This window comes from Mesoplodon mirus, assembly GCF_964341445.2.
Source record: "Mesoplodon mirus genome assembly, chromosome: 10".
NCBI classification, from domain to species: domain Eukaryota; kingdom Metazoa; phylum Chordata; class Mammalia; order Artiodactyla; family Ziphiidae; genus Mesoplodon; species Mesoplodon mirus.
Window position 1 is genome coordinate 82,966,634 of NC_138986.1, and position 16,558 is coordinate 82,983,191.

General features: G+C 33.3%; 1 protein-coding gene across 1 annotated transcript in view; it reads right to left on the reverse strand.

The window, feature by feature from the left end:
* LOC309810902 (uncharacterized protein) overlaps positions 1-16,558 on the reverse strand; it is a gene marked incomplete at its 5' end in the record, with an annotated part of 182,106 nt that overhangs the window by 153,312 nt on the left and 12,236 nt on the right. The window contains 3 exons of the mRNA XM_082633219.1: positions 2,395-2,585; positions 13,054-13,132; positions 14,099-14,270. Coding sequence (XP_082489345.1) covers positions 2,395-2,585; positions 13,054-13,132; positions 14,099-14,270 — 442 coding nt within the window. The remainder of the gene's footprint in view (positions 1-2,394; positions 2,586-13,053; positions 13,133-14,098; positions 14,271-16,558) is intronic.

Sequence of the window (16,558 nt, forward strand, 5' to 3'; positions counted from 1 at the left end):
GTTTGGATAACTATTTTCCCAATTAAAATCAAACAAAGTTTTGTGAGCTGATTAACAAATAAGCCAGCAATGAGAACCAAGACATTAACTATGATTTATATAAACATTGAAGGAAAATGAGCATAAAGAAGACAAGAAAAAAAATAGTTGATCAGATTTTTAAGAGTAAGATTATTTAAATTCAATTTGAAGAATGCACAATAGGGATAAAAACAATAAATTTTATATATTATTAAATTTAAAAAACATCATTATTTTATTATGGTTTAAATAACTATATCAAAAGCTAACTCTTAACCCACATACAAATCTGATGACTTAACTTGCAAAACTCTCCTTCCCATAGTGTATGAGTTTTGTTTTGTAAAGAGACTGTCTGAGGACTGTGCTAACCTGGAACCACCTCTGATGGCTCCACCCAGTCACTGTGCATGTCCCCTAGAATCTACACCTCCTCAGGCAGCTACCATTCACAGACTTTCAGGGGATTACACGCAGCTTGCATCAGCAGTGAAAATTTTGAAAACAGATGACTCATTTAAATGAATTTGAATAACAGTGTAGCAATAATGAATGCTGACACTTGCCCCTGGGAGATGCCCAGGAGAAGAGGCAAGTGTCTTCATTCCAAATTCTGTCAACTTCACACTTTAAGCAAGTCAGCCTAACTAGCCACGAATAATATCCCCCAAAGGAACAATGATAGAGTAGCTATTATAGAGCTTGATTTAACAAATACTACTCATGTTGTAAAAACATATATTTTAAGCTTTAGGTTCATTTATTTCTAATTTTTCAATTTAAGATAAAAGTTTTCATGAATGGAATCTTTTTTCTTTCTTTCTTTCTTTTTTTTTTTTTTTTTTTTTTTGCTGTATGCGGGCCTCTCACTGTTGTGGCCTCTCCTGTTGTGGAGCACAGGTTGCGGATGCACAGGCTCAGCAGCCATGGCTCATGGGTCCAGCTGCTCCATGGCATGTGGGATCTTCCCGCACTGGGGCACGAACCCGTGTCCCCTGCATCAGCAGGTGGACTCTCAACCACTGCGCGACCAGGGAAGACCCCATGAATGGAATCTTGATTTGTAATATTATATTTATTGAGGATAAATTGTCAATGTACTGTTGCTGACCTAATCCAGGTGCTGATTAGGTTATAACCTGGAGGGAGTTTGTTGTGGCCAAGTGATCATTTGTATAATTTCATTATTTGAAATTAGTGTTGATATTAGAAATAGGTTTACTTTCTATACTTTATATACCGCCAGAGTAAAGTAAGCAAAATCCAAGCTCAAAAATACAAAATACGAGGTAACACACACACACACACGTGCACACACACATTAGTAATGAAAATGGCACATCAGGCAATATGCAACAAAGAAAACCTGTGTCATAGTAATAAATATTGTGTGCATATGCTAAAAGAAAGAAAATAATCTTAGGTTTATATGAAACTAACATCTATGTGTTCCTTGTTAGAAATACAGTCCAAATAAAATTATACAGCATGGTTTAAAATAAATAAAAGGCCAAGAACACAGCGTAGATATTGAACAAAAAAAAAATATAGTAGTGGCAGTATTGAATATAAGGCAACTTATATTAATAATTTAAAGAGAAATAACTGATAAAATATAGAAATAATAATAAACATTACTATTGAATAATTATGTTGCAAAATACACATGGTCAAAGTTTCAGTAATGTAAGATATTTTGACACAGACACAGTTACTTACAGTTTTTAACTTAACCTCAACTTCTCGCAAATCAGACTGACAGTGAGTTTTTTTTTTTACATACCTGGGTTCAATTAATATTTTACAAATTGAAAAGATAATGACTAAATTCTCAAATGACCAACCAATTATATATATTACATAATCATAAATAACAAAGATAATGAAAATTCATCTCCTAGGAATTTTAAAAAGATACCTTAATAATTGGTTTAAAAATACAGTGACAGATTAATTTGTTTTTATATATCTTAAATAAAAAATTTTATCATTGTTAAGATCTTAGAAGGTAAATGAATCTCTGCTTAAGAAACATTCTATAAATATGAACTATTTGTAAATCATTCACATGGTATAATATTTAAGAAAGGGAATAAGAACCCAATTCTGGGAAAGAGAGGAGATATAAAAGTTACAAAATGAGGGTTGATTAAATTTGGGAGCTTGACTTGAGGTTGATATGAATACATGGTATTTGGTAAAATATATAAGCAATGCTTTTTTTTAGAATTGATTTCAAATTTGGGATTATATTTCTAAAGACAAAATCTTACTTAAAACTTAGTTTCTGCATTTCAGAGTGCATTATTAGAGGGATGTTTACAAGCTTTCATAAATACATATGTAGTTGTTTGTGGATAAATAAATACTGACCTGCAATAAAAAGCGTGTCCAGGTCCATCAACACATATCCCTCCATTAAGGCAGAGGACCACATTCAGTTCAGGCTCAGTACAACTGCTAATATTTACTTCACAATATGTACCATTTGGGCAAATGCAAGTAAAGCCATGGGCTGCCTTCTTGCAGAAGCCTTCATTCATACAAGGGATGGATGTGCAGTCCTAAATTATGAAATAGAGAATCAAATTTGATTATTAGTGTTAAGACTAGAAATCTTACAAAAATTATATTTTTATTTAAATATTTTTAAGAAACCGATATGCAAGCTTATCTGGTATTCCCTTCCTCTAAAAACTGAAATATTTATTTCTAGTAATAGATGTTTATCACCAGAAATACTTGTCAAATGTTTCATTGTGGATTTTTCAGAAAAAAAAAACTTTATTAGACTTTATTAAATTATGTGTTATGTGCATAATACCAGGAGTTCACTGACCCTTAGTATCCACCATACATCCCCATTTGCCTGGCATAGCCCCAGTTTAACTCTGCTGACTTTGGGTAATGATTAATAATGTCTCAGTAACTTTCAAAGGAATCTTGGGTTTGATCACATAATTAGAACAGACAATTCACTATTGATTTATGTTCCTCTAAAAAAATCATCTATAATATCTGAGTTTTTATTCCATTTATAATCTTTTTTCATCAGTATTAACAGGTATATATTTTTTCAGCTTTATTGAGGTATAATTGATCAAAAAACTCTGTAATATATTTAAAGTGTACAGTGTGATGATTTGATATACATAAACATTTTGTGAAGATTCAAAGTTATGGAGTTAATTAACACTATGGAGTTAATTAACATATCCATCACCTCACATATTAACTTCTTTGTTGGGGGTGGAGTTAGTGAAACACAAGTGTTTCTTTTACAAATTTTAATTATATAGTACATAATTATCAATTATATTCACCATGTTATATATTAGATTCCTAGAACTTATTCAACTTGCAACTGAAAATTTGTACCATTTTTCAGCCTTTCCCTATTTTTCCAACTCCCCTCCCCCCAAACCCTAACCCTCCAGGGCTCTGGCAACCACCATTCTACTCTCTGTTTCTATGAGCTTTACTTTTTTTTTAATTGAAATTTTTTTAGAATCCACATATAAGTGATATCATGTACATCTGTCTTTCAGTGTGGCTTTTTTCACTTAGTCTAATGTCCTCCAGTTTCATCAGTGTTGTCACAAATGACAGGATTTACTTCTTTTTTAAGGCTGAATATTATTCCTTTGTATATATGGACACCATATTTTCTTTATCCAATCATCTATTCATGGACACTTAACATTGTTTTCATACCTTGGCTATTGTGCCTAATGCTGCAACAAACATGGGAATGTAGATATCTCTTCAAATAATAGTTTTATTTCCCTTGAATATTTACCCAGAATTCGATTGCTGGACCACATGGTAGTTCTATTTGAAGTTCTTGAAAAACCTCTATACTGTTTTCCAAAGTGGCTGTATTGGTTTACATTCCCACCAGCAGCACACAAGGGTTCCCTTTACTCTACATCCTTGATTCATTTGTTACCTTCTCTTTTTGATAATAGACATACTAACAGGTGTGAGGCAATAGCTCATTGTAGTTTTGACTTGCATTTCTGTGATGATTAGTGATATTGAGCACATTTTAATATAACTGTTAGCCATTTGTACAGCTTCTTTGGAGAAATACCTATCAATTCTTTTGCCCATATTTAATTGTGTTATTTTTTGTTTGTTTTTTTGCTATTGCATTATATGAGTTTCTTATATATTTTGGATATTAATCCTTTATCCAATATGTAGTTTACAAACATATTCTCCCATTCTATAGGTTGCCTTTTCATTTCGCTGATGGTTTCCTTTGCTGTGCAGAAGCATTTTAGTTTGATGTCATCCCATTTATTTATTTTTGTTTTTGTTGCCTTTGTGTCAAATTTAAAAAAAAAAAATGATTGTCAAGACCAACGTCAAGGAGCTTACCCAATATGTCTTCCAGGAGTTTTACAGTTTTAAGTCTTATGTTCAAGTCTTTAATCCATTTTGAGCTGATTGTTGTGATGGTGTAAAATAGGGATCCAGCATCATTATTTTGCCTGTGGCTATCCAGTTTTTCCAACCTCATTTATTCAAGAGACTATCCTTTCTGCATTGTATATTCTTGGCTTCTTTGACAAAAATTAATTGAATATATTTGTGTGGATTTATTTGTTGGCTTTCTATTCTGTTTGGTCTATGTGCCAGTTTTTATGCCAATACCATAATGTTTTGATTACTATACCTTTGTAATATAGTTTGAAATCAGGAAGTGTGATGCTTCCAGCTTTGTTCTCTCTTCTCAAGATTGTTTTGGCTATTTGGGGTCTTTTGTAGTTCCATACGGATATTAGGATTATTTGATCTATTTCTCTGAAAAATGCCTTGGGAATTTTGATAAGTGTTGAATAGAATCTGTAGATTGCTTTGGGTAGTATGAACATTTTAGCAATACCAATTCTTCCAATCCATAAACAGGGAATATCTTTCCATTTTTGTGTGTGTCTTCAATTTCTTGCATCAACATTTTACACTTTTCGGTGTACAGATCTTTCACCAACTTGGTTAAATTCATTCCTAAGTATATTATTCTTTTTGATTCTATTGTGAATTGAATTGTTTTCTTAATTTATCTTTCTAATACTTTGTAGCTAGTGTATAGAAACACACTTTTAAAATATTTTGTCTCTTTTAAGATGTTAACAAATTAACTTTGAATGCATATAAAAGTTCTATATTTTTACACTTAAAATTTTGGAATACCAATTGTAGTGTCCAAACCAATCACTCCTCAGGGAAAAGCTGGGAGTGTTAAGGGTCCCCTCCTTTTGTATGTTGTTATGGCAGGTCTGGGGTTTATGGTGAGGGTGTGTCTCAGTCTTTCTTATCCATTTCAATGTGCATATTTTCTCAGTTACCAATGTGTAGTAGTTATCCAGCTAGTTTCTGGATTTCTCTGAGGAAGAATTTTTCTGTGTATAGCTGTGCATCTGTGGCAGGAGCAAAATGCAGAGCCTCATATATTGCCATCTTGATCCAGAAGTCTTAATGTGCATGAAATCATAACCTTTTAATTAGCCAGTATTCCTATGCATGTATCCAAATTTATGTCCAGTATTTCTAATGCCTATCATCCCAGAAGCAGAGGGGTGTCATGTAGTCAGAGGAACCTGGATGATATCTGTCTCTTCCTTTTCAATCTTTAGCATATTTGTATACTTCTCCTACTTTTACTCAATCAACAAAGGTATTCAATTTATTGTAGGTTCGTTTATGCATAAAATGGCAATAATCTCACTTACCTCATAAAAGTTCCTATGATAACTAAATAAAATAATGACTATAAAGCAATTAGCCCTGTTCCTGAGACATAATAACTGTTCAGTAAATAGTATCTTCTTTCCTTTACACTCTGAAGGTCAAAGGACTTGTCAGCCTCTATTTCAGTCATTTGGAACTTGCTTAGTATAGAAAATGAGTTTTCCAGTATATTTAATGTCTACTAAATCATACTATATACTTCTTAAGTTCATTATTAGATATTATATGCTTGCTGGTGTTCTGGAAAGCACAGAACATGTTTCCTTGAACATGGTATGACACCTATTATCAATGTAATGATAACTCTGAAAAGATTTGCACCTATAATTCTGAGAAATAATTTATAGAACTTTATGACATCATTAGTAAAACTTTAAAAATGTATTCTGTATATGTTGTCCACACAAAATTTGTTAGTGAATATATACAAATATGATTCATTTGCACTGTGTGTTCTCAAGTTAGTACATCTTCAAAGGTAATTACCTATACAAACATAAGATAGTTTTTTTTTTTAACATTTTACCCTGGAAAGTAATATTTTCTAGAACTATCATTAGTTGACACTAATGCTTTTAAACATTTAGTGACTTTTAAGAAGTGTTAACGTAACAATAAAAACTCAAACTGACAAGGCTAATGTGGGAGCCCTTGCATTCATATCATGCATCAAATGGAAAATTAAAGGTTTGTCAAAACTACCAGAGAGTTTAATTAGTGTCATTTTCAATAAGAAATTGGCTGTGCACTTGAGTATAAAGCTCAAGTTATGCTTGCAACCCGGATGGTGATCTTTTACATTTGCCTGTGATAGAGTTAAATGTATGTATTTTTTTTTTTATAAATGGATACCATTCTGATATTTGTTCTACTTTTGCTGAAAATGTGAACTCCTTAAGGATAACCAAAGGCACTTAGACTTGGGGCAGGTACTGCAGTTATTTTTATGGATGTAGGATACCACAGGGAATGGTGTGGAAACATGTTTCCCTCTTAGCCCTAAGGTGAGGTAAATTTAGAATGAGTTATTAGAAAGCATTACATAAACTAATTGAATTATATTTCCAATGGGAAGAAAGAGTTTTTAGACTGCCAAAAGTTCTGTCTCTAGGGTTTACAAGAATATTTTACTAAATTAATTAGAAGGCTTAATGGGAAATAAAAAAGCAATTTCTTTTTAGAAAAAATCAAATTATCATTTAAAGTTCTTGATGTTTCCTCATTCAAAAATTAAGGAAGATGTCTTTCCCTTTACTCATCATTATCTATGTTACTTTTCTATACTCTATTTAATATAATAAAGTGCTTCCCAAGAAGAATTCACTAAAATTTAATTTAGAAAATGACAGAAACAAAAGGCTGGTATGTTTAGAGAAAGAGGGGGAAGTTGGGAGTAATGTTGCAGACCAGGGCAATCTAGACAGTTGATCTGGACCCCAACATTCACTCAAATTGTATTCAAAACACCAAGTCAGGAAATGTACAAGACTGTAGAATAACAGAGCAATGATGTATTCATTGTGGACTGTTTAGACTAATAAATGTGCAAGTTAGCTCTCTGACAGTTGTATTGTATCCTAAAGTGTATATATATATATATATATATATATATATATATATATATACACACACATATACATACATACATATATACATACAGAGTTTAGATCCAAAACTTTGTCCTGAGATCTCTGAACTTCCCTGAAGTATAGAAAGTTACTATCTGAAATCATTTTTATCATAGCATTTGTCTCATTGAATCATATGTTTTATTTTTAACTGCTGTTTTAATACTTTCTTCAAATAAGATCTTAGAGAAATGAAACATGTTAAACAAGGAAACATGGAACTGTCCATTTGAAGAGTGGAAACAGAACATGGTTCCCATTAGAGCCCTTCCTTAGACCTATTAGACCTGCCTTAGACCCCGCCCTGCAAAGACCTATTAAATTTCATAGAATTTCTTGAACTTTGTCTAGCTCTGAATAAAACCTACCAATATAATGCACTGTTTCTAAAACTTAAATTGAATGTGGATACTCTGGGGATAGCTTGTTAAATTTTAGATTCAAACTCATTGGGATGAGGCCTGTGTTTCTCCATTTCTAACAAACCCCCAGGTGATCCTGAAACTTCTAGTTCATGGAGCAAACATTGGTAACAAGAATCTAGTCCAACAATTTTATTTTACTCACAAGGATGAGGACAAGCCAAAGGGTGTTAGAGTGACTTCACCAAGGTCTTATAGCAAGAGGACAACAGAATAAAATCACATAGACACTAAATGCCATGAATTCCAAAGTATGGCTCGTTTTACCACCAAGTCTTTGATTTTTCTCTAAAAGGGATCCCTTGGCTGTGGAAGTGTACATATAATAATGCATATGATGAAGACTTAACATCCCTAATGTTTACTTCCAATACAATTTTTATTTACTGTTTTCTTTCTCAAAACTTACATGATTGAATATGGGTCTACAGTAGTTAATAGGGAGAATATTTTGTTTGATTCCTAATTTAATCAGACATAGAATGTTTTGTTGTAAAGAAAATGCACTCTTTCACTGTTATTTCAACAAGTCAAACAAGATTATGAAATATAAAAATTGGGATTGTTTCAGTAAATATTAACTTTTATTTCTTTATTGAAAATGTGTCTGGTAGTACTTCCAGGAAACAAGGCCACTGAAAAACAGGAAAACAAAACCATTGTCTTAGAAACTGCCTGAAAAGGTGCAAATGTATCAATATAGGAAAGAAAAGTACATCAGGGCTAAAACTAGACATGGTGCCAAATTCATGAAACAAGTGAAAATTTTTTAAAGGTAATGCAAAGTTCCAAACCCTTTAAAAAAGCTAACAATTAATACCACTCCTATTTCCTCAGGTAAAGAAAAGAATGCTGCAAAAGAAATCTAAAGTGTATATTAAAAATCATGGTAGTATATTGTACTCTAACTTGGCAAAATGAGGGGTCAAGCATGAACAAGTCCAAAAGACTGAGGTTTTTGTGATTCAACATTACTAAGGACTCTGTAACACTGCATAGGATGTGGGTGTAGTGTTGGTGGTCAAGAGGGGCTGGGAAAGAAAGGGTAGCCCCTTTCCCCACCTGTTTTACTCTTCTGATTCAGAAAGTCTCACTCTTGTGTGAGCAGTGATGGAAGTCTGCCCTTATATTGGAGATTCAAGATTTATGCACCATGACAAGTAATGGAATAGATAGAGAAAATACATAGGAAAACTCTGTAGGAGATTCCTAATAAACACACAAATATTGTGGGAAAGAAACAGGCTATGAAGCCAAAAGGAAATACACCCACAAAAATACAAATTAGCATGAAGATAATTTTCAAAGGACAAATGATTATTTCCTACCATGAAATAAAGTATGAAAAAACTCAAAATTCTACATCTAAAACACACAATTTTTAAGGGCAATAACATTAAAATATCTTAAATCTTCATCAAGAGGGTACTGGTTAAATAAATATGAAGCCTCCATACAATGGAATATTAATAAGAATAAAGTAGAACTATATATATTAATGGAGAATAATATGCAATGATAAAGTGAAACTGTGTGTGACAAATATTACCATTTATGATATGTCCCTTATTTTAAAGATGTGTTTTCAATCAAAGGAGATAAATATTCCCTACAATTACATTTGGGAAATAGAAGAGCATTTGGTGGGAGATCCCAACTCAAATCTTATGCTGAAAATCATACTGATGGACCAATCTCTTAATTGAGAATAAAAAGATGAGACAAATACTAGAAGAACTCAAGTAGGTCCCTATTAAACATACCACAAATTGTACAACCTTTGGAGAAAATATCAGTACACTTGGATACAAAAAAAGAAAGCCTTTGAATGTCTAGATCCACTATATACTAATTAAACATTAACAAAAAAATGAGAAAATGTACATAATGTATATGGTAGACTAAAGGTAAAAATCTTATTATATAAAAACCCCTTATAAGTTTCAGTTTACACTTGAGGAAATACAGATACACACACACATTCAGTTCTTTTCTTTGTTCATTTCCTTTCTGTCTAGAAAACTTCCTTTAGTCCTTCTACACATGATTAGTTTTTAGTTTTTCTTCAACTGAGAATGTATTACTCTTTTTATTCTAGAATCTTTTTTTTAACACTTTAGTACTTAACACACATAATTTTATATTCAAAACAAAACACTTTTCCTTTAGAGTATTTATCCTTCTCAGTCCCAACAAAGTAGAAAAGAAAATACATGATTTCTGTATTACTCTACTCTCTTTTCTGTGTACTCAGAGTTGAATTACATGTTTCACTAACCATGGCATACATTCCATACCCAATCATGCATTTGCTTTTCTTTAGCATTAGTTCTAACATTTTTAAGCTTGCTTCAAATTATCAGGTTGACAACAAAAAATTTTGCTTGTGTTCTTCCCTCCTAAACCCTAATATAAACTTTGCTTTTACACTTTCCCAGGAACTTCAGATACATATTGATGTGAGAGTTATTTTCAATCAGTACTGCCTGTGTTTCACCACTGCTTTTGTCTCTTTGGACTAGAAAGACAGACTCAAACATCAATCCATGAATGCCCTTCAGAAGCTGTTATCTGGGCATTGCAACATAGAGAAAGTTACAAAAAAAGGTGAGCTAAGTAAGATACATATCTATACCCCTTATCCATATCTCCAGATGGAGCTGGTGAGGCAGGAGCTATATCTGATAATTACTGTATTTTGGTTTTTCATAAATAATACTTTTTTAATATTTACAGAATGAATGACCAAAACTACATTTGGAATGTACTTACAGTGTTTGTTAAAAGACAGTTAAAAACTTTATTGAACTATAATAATTAATATAGATGGCAGGTAAGATTTTAAAAAAGAAGAAAAACAGAGTAAATAGTCCTAAAATTGGCCCATATATAGGAATTAGTACATAAAAAATGAGGCATACCAAAACAATCCAGAAATAATAGATACTTTGCTAAAAGTTCTTGGAAAATTGATTATAGTTTTGAAAAAAATGAAATTAGATTTCTTTTTATCAATTATAATAAAATATTCACAATGGATTAAAGGACTAAAAGTGTTGTTAATCATAAAATTGTAATAAATGAGAATATAAGAAAATAATTTAAATATTGCTGTATAAAAGGACCTTCTAAGGAGAGAGGCAAAGCATAGTATCATAAAGAAAAAGGTAAAGAAAAATACAAAAATCTCATAATCTTACAAGTTTTGTAAAGAAAGAAGGGTCACACTCTGGGCAAGATTTGTAATTTTGCAGAATCTAGTGGATTTTATCCATAATTTTAAATAGTATATAAAAACCAAAAAAGGCAGGCAAGTCAAAAGAAAAATACCATTATTCAAATGCTGTGAGTAGACAAGGCTCAAACAAATAAATACAGGTGAGGAATAATCATATGGAAATGTGCTCAATATTCATAATAAGCCAGTGAAATATAAATCAAAATAATGACATGTTACATTTTCTTCATCAAATTAGTCAACATTTAAAAAAATGATTTCATTTGATAAGATCTAGGGAAGCTGGCATGCACATACTCTCATTAAATAAGTGTGGTTCCTCAACACTTATTTGGAACACTTTGTAGCTACTGAAAAGTTTGAGTCAGGACTCCATGTATTATAATGAAATGGTCCCTAAGATACACTAGATGAAGCCAAAAGTCACTGAATAAGGAGCATGATGAGTTCAACTTTATGTTAAAATAAAAATATTATGAAAAACCATCTAGAAACATATAGGTAGAATTAAACAATTGTTCTCATAATACTGGTTGTGAGGGTATGAATATATACAAATTCATATATGAAAGAAAACATTTCTTTATTTATATATTTAATTCAGAAGACAAATACCACATTTGCACTACCAAGAGACAGGGTTTTGGAGGCTATCACAGGCAACACATGCAACAGTGCAGACAAGATACATGCCTCCTTCATCTTCTACCAAGGAATTTATTAATTACAACATCTCCTTCTCCACATCAAGTGTGTCTTTCACTATCTAGAATCAAATCCACAAAATGTCAATAAATTTTTAGGCTTTCAAAAATGTGTCAAAATATGTGCTAGTTGATTTACCTGCATTATCTAATTTAATTCTCACAACAACTTAAGAGGTATTTTCTATGATTACCCTCATTGAATAGATAAAACATGATTTCAGATTGCAAGTAAGTTGTCCTAGATCACATAGAAGGTAACTAGCAAAATTGCAGTTCAATTCTGTTTTTCCCTCCAAAAAAATAATTTACTAAGTATCAACCACATTCAATGTGTATCATCACACAATGATCCTGCAATATAGGAACTGTATTTTACTGATAAAGGAAAGAGACATGAAGGAATTAAATAAAATATTCATAGTCTCACAATGCCAAAGGCTGTCTTTAGTGTCTGTGCTTCCTTCTTTTAACATGTCATTGTCAGCCAGGAAGGACCTGGAAGAACTTCCCATTATCCAGGAAGACACACGAGATTCTCATCCACCATGAATGGTCTTAAACTTCAGGTCACTGAAACTTCTCATCAGATGACACATTCCACATAAAATAGCATGTGTCAATCACGTCAGGTCATATGCCTGAAGATCAGAAGACAGATTCTGAGAGTGTTACTGATGTTGAGGTTCTCTACATGTACCCATCTCTTGGTACATCCATCCAGTACTTATTTTTCTCCTTGCTGTGTATGGATCCATTTAATCTCCTCATCCCTACACATCCACAGACACCTGTGTGTCCTAAGATCAGAGGGGGGAAGACAGATGGCAAATCATAAGACTTCTGAGCTCTTTGGACAATGGTCACTTCCAGGATTTAGTTGATTGAGGACTCCATATTGCAGAAGTTTTGATACCAATAGACGGAGCAGGGGGAGGTGAAAGAAGCTATGATTTTTAGTTTTGTTTGGAGTCAGCAAAGATTCCAAAACAAAAAAAAAATTCCAAAGGAAAGGTGAGAGGCACTTAAATCATCAGTAATTGATGAAATAATGATTTTGAGACCTACAGCAAATAGCTTGTTTCCCACAGGATAGTTGGTCCTATCCAAAATTTCCAAGAGCATGTTTGGGCCCTTTCACAACGTTTTGGGCAGGACCAAATATCAAGGATTTTTGGTGTGGACCAAAATTCTTATGGGTTCTTTGAGAGGACCACATATCTGCTACCTGTTTTGTATTTCTTTTAAATTACTTTAAATTTAGTAAAAATTATAAAACTTACATTAATCTTGATCTTACATCTTGAGCTAGTCCATTCTGCACTGCATGAACATTGATACTTATCAATGAAATCTATGCATCTGAAACACATAATTTTTTTTAAAAAAAATAAGTAAGACAATGAAAGCATACTTTCAAGAGAGTTCACTGTTTAATTTTTTTTTTTCTTTTCCAGGTCAGGTTAAAAAAAAAATTAAAAAACACATTCCCATGAGCAATAGAAGGCAGAGTCTATTTCTACTTTCTTATCCTTCAAGGTGACTGGACTGAAAGAACAAATCAATTCTCATTTTTCCCATCTTCCCCATGGCAATGGAAAGAAAGAAAGAAAAAAAAACAGCTTGAAAAGATAAAAAAAGTATGTCTAGGGATTATGTAGGAAACTGAAATTAGCTGGGGCCAAATGGCACTGTCGTGTACTACCCATCTTCATCTTCCCTCTCTGGCTTACAAAGTTTGTGGCAAGACTAGGAAAGAAAAATCGTGCTGAGGAAGGCAGCTGGGTGCCTCTTTGAGTCATCCCTCCTTGTCACCTGCATCTTCTAGAAATATCCCCACTCTAGATTTGCATAAACTAATATTATATCCATGAGCAGAATAGTTATTATACAACTCCATAAAGAGATTCAAAAAATATCTTATCTGCACATAGGGATGAAAGAACTGGTCTATTTAGGAACATTTTAAATACTAAGTTTGTGATATTATCCCTCCACAGAGCAAATAATAGAATCTCTCATCATCCTACCTGCTACTACTATTACTGTGAGCATTACCTTTAAGGTTATTAAAGTCCAATTAATCCACATTTATTGAAAATTACTTTATGCTAATGAGCAGAAATAAAAGAAGGGCAGAGATAATGTATCAGTGCATTTCATTAAGTTAAACAGGCAGCATCTGTCATCTTAACTGTACTTAGCTCTTGTTTTATGAAAAAGCATAATTAAAATTACCTTTATCAACTTTTCCTTGAGATTCAGTTTTAAATATGTGAGTTAAATTTGCCTTCTTCGATTAAATCATAGAAAAATAAAAATAGCTACCTGCCATGTAGACAAGGATGTGGTGGGCAGTCAGTTGCCTTTGCTTCACAGTGTGTTCTGAAAAACCCACTCTTGCAGTCACAGGTGTAATGATTTATGCCATCAATACAAGTTCCATCACGGAAACAGGGCTCTGATAGACATTCATCTATATTTACTTCACAATCGATGACTACATTAGAAGAGAAAAGACAAAACACCAGGCTATTTAAATGCAAAACTCAAAAGTTTGTTCATTATAGAAAACGTCACCAAGAAATCCGGACTCCCTCCATTAAAGATAATTTGACATCTTATAGTGAAAAAGAACATTTTTTCAAGGTTAAACATGTTAAGGTCTATGAAATTTCAGACTAACTTAAAATGAATGAGAAAAACAAAGCACATATATATTTCTTTCCTCTCCTAACCCTACCCGGAGGACCATATGATGATGAGTTAGGCTTTATAGAGAAGAGCCCAAAGCAGTCTCTTTCAAGCCTTCTAAAAATAATCTGGAAAGGGGACAGAGAAGATGGATGAAAAGTAAAACGTGGAGATCAACTTCCTCCCCACAGATACATCATAAATGCATCTAAACATGGAACTGCTCCTATAGAACACCCACTGAATGCAGGCAGAAGACGTCAGACTTCCCAAAAGCCGTGTGGAAGACAGGCTCTTGGTGCTCCAGCCAGGCACCAGGGCTGTGCATCTGAGGTCGGAGAGACAACTTTAGGACACTGGTCCATAAGAGACCACCCAACTCCACATAAAATCAAATGGCGAAAATCTCCCAGAGATATCCATTTCAACACCAAGACCCACCTTCACTCAACAACCAGCAAGCTACAGTGCTGCACACCCTATAACAAACAACTAGCAAGACAGGAACACAACCCAAGGCATTAGCAGAGAGGTTGTCTAAAATCATAAGGCCACAGACACCCAAAAACACACCAATAGACGTGGACCAGCCCACCAGAAAAACAAGATTCAGACTCATCCACCAGAACACAGGCACTAGTCCCCTCCACCAGGAAACCTATACAACTCACTGAACCAATCTTAGCCACTGGGGACAGACACAAAATAAAACAACAGAAACTATGGAACTGCAGCCTGCAAAAAGGAGACCCCAAACACAGTAAAATAAGCAAAATTAGAAGACAGAAAAGCAAACAGCAGATGAAGGAGCAAGGTAAAAACCAACCAGACCTAACAAATGAAGAGGAAATAGGCAGTCTACCTGAAAAAGAATTGAGAATAATGATAGTAAAGATGATCCAAAATCTTGGAAATAGAATCGAGAAAATGCAAGAAACATATAAAAATGACATATAAGAACTAAAGAGGAAAAAAGCAATGATGAACAACACAATAAATAAAATTTAACATACTCTAGAAGGGATCAATAGCAGAATAACTGAGGCAGAAGAACGGGTAAGTGACATGGAAGATAAAATAGTGGGAATAATTACTGCAGAGCAGAATAAAGAAAAAAAAATGAAAGAACTGAGGACAGTCTCAGAGACATCTAGGACAACATTAAACACAATAACATTCGAATTATAAGGGTCCCAGAAGAAGAGAAAAAGAAAGGGACTGAGAAAATATTTGAAGATATTATAGTTGGAAACTTCCCTAATATGGTAAATGAAATAGTTAATCAAGTCCAGGAAGCACAGAGAGTCCCATAGAGGATAAATCTAAGGAGAAACATGCCAAGACATATATTGTTCAAACTATCAAAAATTAAATACACAGAAAATATATTAAAAGCAGCAAGGGAAAAACAACAAATAACACACAAGGGGATTCCCAAAAGGTTAACAGCTGATCTTTCAGCAGAAACTCTGTAAGCCAGAAGGGAGTGGCAGGTCACATTTAAAGTGATGAAGGAGAAAAACATACAACCAAGATTACTCTACCAGCAAGGATCTCATTCAGATTTGTTGGAGAAACTAAAACCTTTACAGACAAGTAAAAGCTGAGAGAGTTCAGCACCAACAACCAGCTTTACAACAAATGCTAAAGGAACTTCTCTAGGTAGGAAACACAAGAGGAGGAAAAGACCTACAATAACAAACCCAAAACAATTAAGAAAACAGGAATAGGAACATACATATCAGTAATTACCTTAAATGTAAATGGATTAAAGGCTCCAACCAAAAGACACAGAGTGGCTGAATGGATACAAAAACAAGACCCATATATATGCTGTCTACAAGAGACCCACTTCAGACCTAGACACACATACAGACTGAAAGTGAGGGGATGGGAAAGATATTCCATACAAATGGAAATCAAAGGAAAGCTGGAGTAGCAATTACCATATCAGCCAAATTAGACTTTAAAATAAAGACTATTACAAGACAAAAAGAAGGACACTACATACCGATCAAGGGATGGATCCAAGAAGAAGATATAACAATTGTAAATATTTATGCACCCAACATAGGAGCACCTCAATATATAAGG